The sequence below is a fragment of the Mesoplodon mirus genome (genome assembly GCF_964341445.2).
Source record: "Mesoplodon mirus genome assembly, chromosome: 11".
In the NCBI taxonomy this organism is placed as follows: Eukaryota; Metazoa; Chordata; class Mammalia; order Artiodactyla; family Ziphiidae; genus Mesoplodon; species Mesoplodon mirus.
The window spans coordinates 54514792-54528251 of record NC_138987.1 but is presented as its reverse complement, the minus strand read 5'-3'; the positions used below and the strand labels follow the sequence as shown (position 1 = coordinate 54528251).

General features: G+C 51.4%; 1 protein-coding gene across 1 annotated transcript in view; it reads left to right on the top strand.

Annotated features, from left to right (window-relative positions):
- VDR (vitamin D receptor) overlaps window positions 1-12900 on the top strand; it is a 35504-nt gene extending 22604 nt beyond the window's left edge. The window contains exons 6-9 of the mRNA XM_082634729.1: window positions 2052-2223; window positions 7996-8147; window positions 8317-8433; window positions 9711-12900. Of these exons, the coding sequence (XP_082490855.1) occupies window positions 2052-2223; window positions 7996-8147; window positions 8317-8433; window positions 9711-9970 (701 nt within the window). The 3' untranslated portion in view covers window positions 9971-12900. The remainder of the gene's footprint in view (window positions 1-2051; window positions 2224-7995; window positions 8148-8316; window positions 8434-9710) is intronic.
- Window positions 12901-13460: the final 560 nt, after the last annotated feature.

The following is a 13460-nucleotide window of genomic DNA, read 5'->3' as shown; positions in this document are numbered from 1 at the left end:
TATTAGTTTAAGGTGTATAACATAATGATGTGATATATGTATATATTGCAAAATGATTGCCACAGTAAGTTTAGTTAACCTCACATAGTTACCAAGATGTTTTCCCCCGTGATAACTTTTAAGACGTACTCTCTTAGCAACTTTCAAATATAACAAACAGTGTTGTTAAGTACAGTCACCAGAGCCTGAGTCTTTGGAAGGTGGAATTCAGCATGGAAGGAGAAGATGTGGGTCCCACTACAGCCCGCCTTCCCCTCAAGCCCTTGGGGGCCCCTAAGGCCCTGGAGGACCTGTCCCTTCCAGCTCACCCTTGCTTTCCTCTTAGAGTCCTTTCCTACCTTCCTCTTCATCTTCCCGCCTCATCTTCCCCCTGCCCTTGCCTTCATCCTTCTACCTCTCACCCAACCCAGCTGCCCTCTGGTTGGGGCCTGTAGAAAGGCAGGGATGGAAAAGGCCCCTCCCCTCTGGGGAACTAGAATCCTCAGATATGGTACTTCCAGACTCATTGATGGATCTGTGCCCAGATCCAGAGTAGGTGGGAGGGCTCCCTGTGTCAACTAGACAGAGCTAACAGTGGAGTTGGCCGTGTGTCTACTCACCTGCATGGACCACTGCACAGATAACTGATCCTCTGAGCCCCTCACCTTGTAGTTAAGCTTGTAGTAACCCCTCCCCTGTGGTAATTTTCTCTACCCACTTTCCTGCTCTTTTTACTTTATGGTATATTCATTTTTATCAATGAGGGTCAATCTGGGGACTTCCCTGGTGGTCCAGTGGTTAGGACTCCACACTTTCACTCCCGAGGGCACGGGTTCAATCCCCAGTGGGAAAGCAAAGATCCCACAAGCCTTGCGGCACAGCCGGGAGAAAAAAAAAGAAGAGGGCCAATCTGCATGCTATACATTGGTCTGTACTTCAACTTTTCATAATAATTTTATATTATTTAGAAGTTTTGATTTCTTCTCATAGGTTAATTAATTTGAGGTGTTTACCACCCCCCCATGGTATGTTCAGTATAGCATATATTTATTGAAAAATTCAAACTAGTTAACATTTTTAACTTTTAAAAAATTATTATATAAAAGCAATATGTGTTCATTGTAGACCTTCAGAAAATATAAACTAAATTATGTATATTATATATATTATATATAATCTTTAATCCTACTGCCCAAAGATAATCATGGTTAACACTGTGATGTATCTTTTCCCAATTTTTTTTAACACATATATATGTTCAGAAATGGAATTGTGCTATACGCAGTCTGGTAACTTGCTGGGATAGTATATTGTCATATCTTCATACCATTCAGTACACATCTAGAATATAATTTTTAAAGGCTGCATAGTATTCTGGGGTGTAATGTACAATAACATATCTAAACCCCTATCACTGGATATCTAGATTTTTTCCCCAGCTCTTCATTAAGATAACAGTATGCTTGTAGCTAAATATTTGCACTTATTCTGAATTTTTCCTTATGTTGAATTCATGGAAGTAGGATTACTGGTCATAGAGTGTACATAATTGTAGGCTTTTGGCCCTCACAGTCAAATAGCTTTCTAGATTAGTTGCACAAATGTATGCCTCCTTTATACCCCAGAGCTGCACAAGGATTGCCTAATTCCCTGCATCTTTACAAACACTGGTGTCAACATATAAACGTACTTGCTTCTAGTTTAGAGGTGAAAAGTAAATGTTCTTCTTGGCCATTCTTTGATCACTAGTGAGGTTGAACATTGTTTTCCACAAGTTTATTGGTTCCAAATGCATCTTTGATTTGAGATCATTAGGAACAACATGTAACATCACATCTTAAAGAAGTCTCTTATCTCAGAGTGTCTCTGATATTTGATTTTCCTGCCCCACTCTGCTGAAGAAAGACACAGGGAACCCTAGGGGGAAGCCTGGGCTGAAGTGACCTTGGAGAGAGGTGGTGACTGTGGGATTCCCAGCTGGCCCTGCTGCCAGGGTGTAGGAGGGTCTCGTGGGGCCTTGCAGAAGGAAGCCTGGTTCAAGTAGTTCCTTCTCTTCCCTCATCCTTCCCCAGATACGATGGAGCCAACCGGCTTCTCCAACCTGGATCTGAGTGAAGAAGACTCCGATGACCCTTCTGTGACCCTGGACCTGTCCCAGCTCTCCATGCTGCCCCACCTGGCTGACCTGGTCAGTTACAGTATCCAAAAGGTCATTGGCTTTGCCAAGATGATCCCAGGTTTCAGGTAAGGAGCTTCTGGGACATCCAGGGAACAGAGTCAGAATCCTAGACTGAGCCCGAAGAAGGCTCAGAAATTACCAATCTAATGCTTCCCAAAATACAGCCTCAGGCCCTACCCCAGACCTCCTAAATCAGAATCTCTGTGCAAGGCCCAGGAATCTGTATTTAAGAAGTGCAGCCCATCCAGCATTACTCGGCAGGTCAGCACTGGAGAGCCATCCATCCCTTACACTTTCTATGTGATGGAACAGGAGCCCAGTGTGGTTCAATGGCCAGCACCAGGATTTCTAGTGTTGGAGCCCACGTGCCAGAGCTGGGTTAAGAACTCTTAGTTCACTGCTGTGTCCACTCCAGCTGCCTTGGATCTATTCCTCATATTATCCTTTTCAATTAAACCTACATTAATCCTGCACACCCAATTCTGAAACCAGGATGAAGTGATAGAGAGGAAAAAGTGTTGGGCTTGTGATGTAATTTAGGAATCCTAGAGGGAGACGCACTTGTACATATAACCTGGGCATCTTTCACCCAATTTACCCTTCACTCAAGGCTGTTTCCTAATCCTACTGAGATCTTTTTTGCCAAAGTAGGTACGTATAAGGAGTTCTACTGGAGTAAAGACCATCCCTTATGGATTCATTCATACAAGTTTCATTCATTCATTCAAATGTTCTATTGTTTTGGTAATAATGCTATCTATAATACTCATATTTAAATGGTCATACAGTGTTAAATATTCTTAAAAGTGGGCTTCTCTGGTGGCACAGTGGTTGAGAGTCCGCCTGCCGATGCAGGGGACACGGGTTCGTGCCCCGGTCCAGGAAGATCCCACATGCCGCGGAGCGGCTGGGCCCATGAGCCATGGCCGCTGGGCCCGCACATCCGGAGCCTGTGCTCTGCAATGGGAGAGACCACAACAGTGAGAGGCCCACGTACCGCAAAAAAAAAAAAAAAAAATTCTTAAAAGTACATAAAAGTTGACGCTTTTAGTAGATATGTTGGGAGGCAGTTATATCTATATTTACGTATATCAATAGCTTCATTCTTTCTAAAAGTTCATTTGGAACATTGTCATCAAATAGATATACATTGTGGTCAAGAAATAAATGAATAAACTTCCCTGGAGGTCCAGTGGTTAAGGATCCACCTTCCACTGCAGGGGGAATCCCTGGAGGAGGAACTAAGATCCCGCATGCCACGTGGCGTGGCCAAAACAAGAAAAAAGAAAGAAATTAATTGCTATCAAGCAATACTCTCCTCATTTCAAGTAGTGGCGATAGTTGCAGCTCTAGCGGAAGGGGTAGAATGCTTCCTCGATACTGACGCTTGGATTCAGCGCTAGGATACTGGGAGCTGGGAAATGACTGGACGTTGGCCAGCTCTGTATGGAAGCTAACACGAGGTGCCATTTACTGTTTGGTGAATCTCTGGTGTGTAGGGAAGCCGTCAGCTCCTGTCTAAATTGCTGCATTGCCAGCTAAATGATGGTAATTCACACAGCTAAACCCAGCGCATCCCAGGTTGTTTCTGTCCTGAGACAACCTGCTCTGTGTTATTTTATGCCTCGCACCAATTCAAATACCAGGGATTCACCAATGTTCTTTCCTGGAATTAATGTGAAAATTATAAAGGAGAGAAAGCATCAAATGGTGTTGAGACACTCTCACTGTATCGCGCATTTTGGTTACATCAAAAAGAGTAAAGGCCACTCTGCAGGCAGAACGGGTGTCACCTGTGAGGTCAGCATCGCACTGGGCCTGGGGTTTACCCTCCAGAGTCTTTCCTTGGAACTGATGTTCCGCTTAGTACAAGGTCCAGCTCTCTCCCCCACGCTTCTCGTTACTGTTGGCAAACTGCACGTGTTCCCAAAGTCTTGTTTTGTGTAAACAGCTAGAGAAAAAACACTTCAAGGTGTTGATGGATACACTGTAGCAGGCGGCTCTCATCCCAATTCCAGGAGGAGCAGCCCTCATCTACACAGTCCCCAAACCTTGCCTAGTGGGGAGCTGGACCAGAGGGCACCTGAAGCCCTGTCCAGATGCTAAGGTTTGGTGGCTGGGATTGCCCACATGGGAAAACTGTCCTAAAAAGAAAGTGACCCATTTAACCAGATTACCTCCACTAAGTAACCTGAGCCCCAGTTTTTCTCTTGGCCCCCATCCCTTCCCTTCGCCACATATACCTTCGCACAAAATAGCACCACCTGCCCCTCAATTCCTCTCCCCAAGGATGAGCTGAAGTCTACCCCCTTCGTTCCCTTTCAAGCCTCATCCTCCAGAGTTCCCTGGTCTAGCCCTGCAGTCCTGGCTGAAGTGAGGTATATATGAGCGGGTATTGGAGCCACCCAGCTATGGAGGCAAAATCAACTAAGTCGATCCTAAACACGCTTGGGTTAACTTTTCTGACTTCAGCATGTCTTGAGAAGACCCAAAGTGGAATGTTTTCCAACAAAAAGGGAGCAGGCTTCAGCAAGAGCTCTGTGGGGACATTTACGTGGATGCTTTCTGGGAATGGGTGGAGCTGATGCTGCACCAGGACGGGGGCCAGAGCCCAGGCTTCCATAGGACCCAGGCGGGGGCAGCCCAACCGTTCTCTGGTTCTGCCGGTTCCTGCACTTAGAGGTTCTGCTTTTCCAAGAAGTGAAAGAGCAGTGGCTGCGTCCCTGATGGCTTTGATCTTGCTGCCTGGAGGCGGGGGTGGAGGGTGTGGGGAGGGCAGGATGAGACGTCTGTGTGGGTGAGTGGAGGGGAGAGTACAGGACAAGATTCCAGTGTGGGCGGGGCTGGATGGGCTGTGCTGGGTGTGGACTGCCCTGTGGTGGCCTTGGCCCTGCCCCTGGCTCCCACCTCTTCTCCCTCAGCCACTTGGTCTGCACCCCACAAATCCCCCTCCTTCAGCCCTGCAAAAGAAATGCATGGAGGAAGTGGTGTCAGGAGCAGAGACTCCGTGGCCAGGAGCCGTCTTGGATCCGAGAACCAAGGACCACAGGTTTCACTGCCCAGAGGGGCGCATGAGGCACCAGGCCCCAACAACCCCAGAGGGCTAAACGCCTTCAACCTCACTGCCATTTCCATCCCCAGGGGCTCCTTCCTGGGTCAGAGGCCTGGGGTCATAGTGCTTCCCTCCTCCTATGCCCTTTCCTCTATATTCACTTATTCATCTGTCCAACAATCAGCTTGCTTATTACATAAACTGTGAGGGATAAAAGATGACTAGGACACAGTCCCTGGCCTGTGGAAGACCCTCAGCTTCTAATGGAAGAGATAGACATATGAATAGCCGTGGTGAAGAGATAAGGGCTCCAAGAGGTACCGAGGGAAGGCAGATGGGGACAGGCTGGACCCTGCCTAGGGGGGTGGGGAAGACGAGACATCCCCAGAGCACCTCACAGGTGCCCAGAAACTGATGTGGCCACAGGTGTGGAAACTGATCAGGGTGTAAATATTACTCAGGTCCAGGGAGGAGGCCCAGAGCCGGAGCTGGTGCCCATCACAGCAGGAACGAGGTCTCTTACTGAGTCCCCCTTTATCTCCACCGCTACTGCCACCCACTACCATTTCCAGTTCTGGCTGTGAGCTGCACTGAGAAAGTCCCTGTATTTCCAGGCTGTGGGTGGTAATTTGAGGTCATTCTAGGCTTGCTTCCATAGAAGTAGTATGTCTGGATCACAGCAGGCAGTGATCCCGCGGAAATCTCTCTAGCCAGGCACCCATGGGATGTTTGTTCACTTCTGGCCATCCATTTTGTGTGGGCCATTGAACAAAAGGTTATGTACAAAGATGTTCCTCACGGAATTCCTTATAACAGCAAAACTTAGAAGCAACCAAAATGCCCAAAAATAGGTGGGTGGGAGAATGTATTTTCCAAAGATTTGATAATGAACATGTTTTACTCGTATAATGAATTAAAACCCAATTGAGGGTGGTGTTAGTTTTTATTTTTTCAATGTGGATTGAGCACCCAGAAAAAGGTGACAAGGATGGTGAGACACCTAGATGCCATGGCATCAGGGCTATTTATTCCAGAGAAAAGGCAAGGAGGGACATGGTGGCTTTCCTTAAATGGTTAAAGGGATGTCCCACGGCTAATGGAGAAGTCTGGTTCTGTGTTCCTTGAGAGGGCAGAACTACAAGCAATGGATGAGTGTGTGATCACGTGGCTTAGAGCCCAACAGAGGAGGGTATTAACCCCAAAACCAAGCACCCCATGGCTGTATCCAGAGACCAGGAGCTCCCTGGCACTGGGGGAGTCCTGCAGAGGCTGTGCGAGAGCCGTCTGTCAGGAATGCTGAGGAAGGAATTGGACCACATAGCCTCTAAGTGGGGCCTTCCAACCCTAGCACTTTGTGATTTTCCTTCAGTGCAGGCCCTTTGGTGGTCATCTAATCATGCAAGCCCTTTCACGCCTCCTCATATATCACCTGTTGATACAGGACTCTCATCAGTTAATATCCGTTTCCCACCTTTTTACTTTCCAAAGTGCAGCCACAGGGGATGACAGCCCATCGACAGGATATCCAGGAGGAAATACACAGAAAGAGAAAGGGAGAAAAAAGAGGAAGCAATTTGATCTGTGGGTCCTGCCTTTTCCTTGTCATTGTTCAGACAAGCCCAGCTCGTGACTCAGAATAGTGGAACTAGTCATGAGCCTCTTGACTCATCAACACATAGCTGTTGACCCTCTCCTCATGCTCAGGGCTCAATGAACAGTGTGAGGGCAACACTAAAGTCATTAAGAGGTGGTGCTGGCCCTCAAGTAGCTTACGATGAAGAGCCAGAGACAAGTATCTGAAGGACAGAGGCAAAAAGAAGGGGAAAGGGCAAAATAGGATTACAGGCAATGTGCAGCAGGTCGGAAAGGAATGGCTCTAATTCTACGAAGAGAATCGAAGGGTGGAGGGATCCAAGGGAGACCTCACTGGATTCAGGACCAGGAAGGTGGGGTGGAGCAGAAGATAGGCGCTCTAAGCTGGAGCTGTCCCATGTTCAAAAGCATGGTGGTATGAGAACGCCTAGCATCTGAAAGTGGAGTAATCCGATGTTGTTAGAATGGAGGGTTGGTGGAGTCTGTGATGGGAATGGGGGCTGGAAAGACAGGTTGGAGCCAAGTTATGGCGTATGGGCTTGATCCTGGGGCATTTGATAGTCCGTGGGGATTTCTGAGCGCAGGAGTGACACGTCCCTGTAGCAGTAGTAAGAAAGGTGAACGAGAGACTTGACTCCAGGATTCCAGTAAGAGGCAACTGAAAAAGATGATGGAGCTCTGAATCAGAGCAGCCCAGTGGGAGTGGGAGTCCAGAGATGTCCTGGAGACAGAGTTGACTTCACTACTGGAAGGACCGAAGGGCAGGAAGAGGGAGAGGGGAAGAAAGCATGGGAGCCATTGAGGATGGCTCTGGCCATGCTTTTGAAGACGACCATATTCATGCCATAGCCCTGGGAGCTTCTTCAGGCTCTATCTTCCTAACCCTAGAAGAGCCATGGCTGCTCCGACCTTGGAGACCCTGGAAAGTCACTGGGTTTTCCCTGTCTTAGTAGCTGAGCTACATCAGTTGGCATTTGGTCCCAGCTCTGAGTTGTTCTCAAGTCGTTCTCCCCCAAGAAACAGTCTCGTTCTTTCCAACCAGGCTGCAAGCTCCTCGATGGAGGACCCAGGGCACATGCTGGTCACCTGGCAGGTGTATACCTGTCAAAGCACTGCACGGATCTGCATGACTTGAGGGTCTTGACCAGTAACCTGACCTCCCCCCCAACCGCCCCCGCCCCCTCCCTGGCAGAGACCTCACCCCTGAGGACCAGATCGTGCTGCTGAAGTCGAGTGCCATTGAGGTCATCATGCTGCGCTCCAACCAGTCCTTCACCATGGACGACATGTCCTGGACCTGCGGCAGCCCGGACTACAAGTACCAAGTCAGTGACGTAACCAAAGGTGCGGCTGGGCTCTGCCTCCTCCTGCCCCGGCTCCGCCCCTCCTGGGGGCATGGGCCCCACCAGGCGCATCAGAGGGAGTGAGGCAGCACCAGGGAGAGAAGGGTGAGGGTCGGGCTGGAGGTGGGGTGGGGTGGGTGCCCTCAGCAGCTGGCCGTTCTCTCTCATAGCCGGACACAGCCTGGAACTGGTCGAGCCCCTCATCAAGTTCCAGGTGGGGTTGAAGAAGCTGAACTTGCATGAGGAGGAGCACGTGCTGCTCATGGCCATCTGCATTGTCTCCCCAGGTACCTAACAGTGTGGGGAGCGGGAAGGAGGAAGTCCCGCTGGGGGCCAGTAGGGAAGATTGGAGGGAGAAGTGAGCACAAGGAGAGACCAACAAGGAATCACCCACTTTGCTGGGTCTGCCCAGCCCGTGCGGTGTGTGTATGTTGAGGGTTCCCTCACTGCCCTTGGCCTTGCCCTTGCCCTAGCAAGACCATTGGTGATTCATGGGTGGGATTCTGAGGAACCAAATAGATGGGGCTGCTCAGGCCACAGACAGTACTCAAGCTCTGCTCTTGTGTGAACTGGACTCACCTCTGCTGACACTTGAGGTCCCCTGGGGATAGGGCACAAAAGCCTGGGGTCTGATAGGAGGTTCTGCTGGCCTGACAGACAGTTTAGCTGACTGATTTTGGAGGCAGGGTGCTGTGATCCTTGAGCTCTTCTGCCTCTTTGGGGTGGGAAGAGGGAGAGAAGCCGAGGAGGGAGGTCTTGTGGCTCTGGGGTTGCTGGATTGCTGATGAGGCCTCCACCGGGACTGTGTTCAGAGAACAAGCCAGTGGTCTTTCTCCAGGGATGCTTTCCTGGGCTGGGGGCCCAAGGAAAGGACATGGGTGCCCCTCCTCCTGGCCAGTGAGCATTCACTCATTCATTCATTCATTCACTCAGCAATGATTTACTGGGCTTCTGGCAGGAACCAAGCACTATGCTGTGCATAGGGACTCAGCAGCACCCAGGACACAGACTTCTCTCCCAGGAAGTGTAGAAAGAGACATTAAACAAATACTTTATTTAAAAAAAAAAAAGAAGTACATGATACATGATGCTACAGAGGGTAGAGCAGAAAGTGGGAACCTGATGTCGTCTGGGGCATGGAGGTATGGGGTCACCAGGAATCGCCTTCTTGAGGAAGGTCCTTTAAGCTGTTACCTGAAGGGTCAGCAAGAGTCAGGCAAAGGTAAAAGAGCTGAGTTCTGGGCAGAAGGAAGACAAATGTGAAGCCTGGAGTGCAGAGAGCGTGGCTCATCGGGGTCCTGATGAAAAATGGAGCACAGAGACAGAAGGAGAGAGAATAGGTGGAGACAGGCCCAGATGGCCCACAGACGGACCTGAGACTTGATCCTAAATGCAATGGGAAGTGGCCGAGGGGCTGGGGAGGACTGTGGTGCCACAGGTCATCAGCCATCCGGGAGTGACCGGGGAGGATGCTGAGGCTGGGGGTCTGTCTGTGTGGGCGGGGGGAGGCTGAACGGTGAGGGAGCTGCGGCTCAGAGCTCCTCGCCCGCCCCTCTGCCCACAGACCGTCCCGGGGTGCAGGACGCCGCGCTGGTCGAGGCCATCCAGGACCGCCTGTCCAACACGCTGCAGACCTACATCCGCTGCCGCCACCCACCCCCAGGTAGCCACCTGCTCTACGCCAAGATGATCCAGAAGCTAGCGGACCTGCGTAGCCTGAACGAGGAGCACTCCAAGCAGTACCGCTGCCTCTCCTTCCAGCCCGAGTGCAGCATGAAGCTCACACCCCTCGTGCTCGAGGTGTTTGGCAGCGAGATCTCCTGAGTAGGGCAGCCTGCCCTGGCGCCTGGGCGGGGCTGCCTCTCTGGGGCTGGAGGCTGCCCAGCAGTTCTCCCCATTCCTTCTGGAGTTCAGCCCCTCCTCTCCCACTTCCCCTCCCCGCCCAGCCCATCCTCCCTCCTGCCCAACCTAACACCAGGTCCCCCTTACCTGCAGGCCACGGGCTGCCCCCAGTGCCTTGAGACCTCGGTCATGAGGAATTGCTCTTTATTTGACAAAGAATCTCAAGTGCGGGCAGAGGGCAGAGGCTGAAGGTGGGCCCGTGCCCGGGGATCCCCCCTCCCACACTCCAGAAGTGGCAGCTGGCTGGTGCTGAGGGAACAGGCAGGCGGGAGAGACGCAGCCATTCCTCAGGGACAGAGATACCCTCACCTCTACCCAGCTCCAGGCCCACACGTCCAGAGCCTGGTGGGATCACCCTTCCTTCGCCCCACCCACGATAAACACTGACCCATGACCCACACCTCATCCTGCTGCCACTGTGTCCACGGCAGTGTGCCACGATGGGGCCTCTCCCTCTGCCTTCCTACCCTGGCCTGCCTAGGACACTCACTGCCAAGGAAGACCAAAACCAAGGTGACTAAGGTCACAGCTTCCCCTCATCCACCTCTGCTGGCCAAAGGGCATTTGCCTAACCCCACGGTGCCCACCTTCATCCCATCGCCATGGTAACATTCTCCCCGGAAGTAGCTGTGGTAAGATGGGCTTTCTCCCCAGGGCACGGGCCACTGGCCCAGAGCCCGTGTGCTGAGAGGCCAAGGAGGGAAGAGAGCAGGGCCCAGGCAGTGAGGGGACAGGCAAACCCAGCCTGAACATAAGAGTGGTCGATGGAGGCCACACCCATCCTGCCGCCAAGCCCATGGCTCCTCAGCCTGGAGCTAAGGGGTTGGCCGAGGCAGGGGCTCTCCCTCCGACAATCCACATGGCAGGACTGAATGGCCCCCAGGCTTCAGAGAATCGTGGGCACCATCCTCATCCTCACCCTGCCAGTGCCTTACCTCCCACCCCAGAGAGAGAACCAGCCGCAGGCTCCAGGGCCCTTGCGCAGTGGCCGAGGGCGCTGAAGGGTCCTGAGCCTGGAATGGCCAAGGGTGGTGACCCAGCGGTCAGCCCACTGTCTGAGCCCCCCAACAGTCTGGAGAAGCAGGTGCTGCTCTGCTTACCAGCGGGGCCTCATCTTTCCCACCTGGCAGGGTGGGATGGGGGAGAGGAATTTCCAGACCTCCAAAAGCCCAAGCCCTCCCTGCCCATCTAGTTCTGCTTCTAACACTGCTGTCCCCCGGAGAAGCAGAAGGCAGTGCTCCGGCACCCCGGGTGGGGGGACAGCGGGTTGGCCTGGTGGCTGGTCAGTGAGAGCACTTTGGGGGGAGTCGGGCAGGGTAGTTCCTTATTCCCACCCCACACCCTGACGTCAAAAGGGACCTGTGAGGCAGGGCGGGGTAGGGGCACCGAACCTCAAACTCCCCATATGCAGAGCAGCTCAGCAGGTGGGCACTCGCGGCCTGTGTACCCGGCTGGGCTTCTCTGGGGCGTGGGTGACAGGCATGCGGGAGCAGAGCGGACAGGGCTCCTCCAGGAGCCACAGAGGGTCCTTCAGATCATACTCAAGTTTGGGGGGTGCAGCCGCGCTTGCCGTCTCAGCCAGGAGGAGGTGGTGTCAGCAGGATGCCCCTCTGCCTGCGTCCGCTGTTCCCTGAAGACCCCGGCAGCAAACCAGCTTACCTCCACGACCCGCCAGTGTCTGCTGGCCAGTGTTTCTTCATCTGACAGCCACCGTCCCTATTGCAGAACCGTCCTTAGACTCACTGTGATGTCTGTTAGATGGGGGTTGTCTTCAGACTCCATTTGGTACCACATTCTAATAGAGCGGGTAGTAGGCACCACTGATGAAGTGATATTTATGGGTGATGAGGATGTACATTGTGAAAATTCTACACGTTAATTACTGTTGTTGTTATTTTACAAATTAGGGAGAGACCCCTGGGATTTGATTTTAGCTGCAGAACACATTGGTCCAGTTGTCAAGTCAGTGGTGGAAAGGGCTTGAAAATCTTGGACCCAGTTCTATCCTCTTGTTAAAGAAAACTGACACTGAGAAGGTGTAACTCACCCAAGCTCGTGTAACTAGTTCAAAGCAGCCCCAGGACTGGACCCGGACTTTGGACTTAGGGTCCAGTGCTGTTTTCACTACATCATGCTTGAGCTCAGACTCCATGTCCCATTCCCCTCGTGGCTGACCTCATCCCTGGGGGAAGCCCTGGGTTTTAGACAGAACATGTCCGGGTCCCAGATCCCTGCCTTGCTCCCCTGGGTTGTCACCCCACTGACCCATCAGGAGGAGGAGAAGGGACACCTCAGCCTGTGTCTCAATGTGAATCACACCCCCGCCCCAGTGTGGCCTTGGCCGGATGGGGTCTCTGCCACAGCTCGGTGTAATGCTGTTGCCTTATCAATAAAGTGTATCTGTCTTTGTACTGTCTTCACCCTCCTGGCGCTCCCCTGGAACTGCCTTCCCCAGGGAACGTGACAGGACCCACTGAGAACGCCAGTTCCTCGACCCTGGGGCCCGTGACAGCACAGTCCAGTCCCAGAGGGAAGTCCAGCTGCTGGGAGGATGAGAAAAAGTGAGGCTCCCTGGGGCTGAATTGGGAGACAATGTTATCATCTTTTCTGTTTTAGAATGAGAGAATGTGAAGGTAGACATTCATAAATCTCAACCTTTTTAAACTATGTTATTGGAAAGCTAGGAAAGTCTGCACCAAAAATGCCAAATAAACAAGATTCTGGGAGATAGGAAAACCCTTCTCTGGCCGACTGGAAGAAGTAGGAGAATCTGAATGAGGCCAACAGGGAAGCTTGGAATGTACAATAGATCTGGTTAAATCTGGGAATAAAACAGCAAAGAAAGCTTTGAAGAGTGCCTCCTGAGTGATTTCCAAAGAGGAAAAAAGTTTGCCAGAAATTTGTCAAATAAACCAATGAAGAAAGCTCTGCTTATGATAATAAAGATGGCACATACTTACATAGCACTTACTTTGTGGCAAGTACTGCTGTAAATAAATGCTTTATGCAAACCAGCTTGCTTTATCCTTATAAGGACCCTAGGGGAGATGGACGACTATTACCCTCATTTCGCAGAGGGGATAATTTGCGCAAAGCCACAGTGGTGGTAAGTGAGAGATAGGGTTTGAACCCTTGGCAGCTGGCTCCAGAAGCCATTAATTACCTACTACACTGTACTGCTTCCTATTGAGCTGAGTGGGCTGACAAATGACAGCTAGTCATGCCAGCTCTCTATTAAAGTGGATGTAAGGGAGATTCCCATTCCTAAAGTAGGCCTTGGGATAGAGAAATTGGAGGTGCTGGATCCAACAGGGCTCTACTCTCAGGAAGCATTCAGTCACATGTGTTGGGTCCATTTCTGTGTGGCCCTTACCTGAGAACCAACCTCAAGAATAGGAAACCAGGCAGCTGT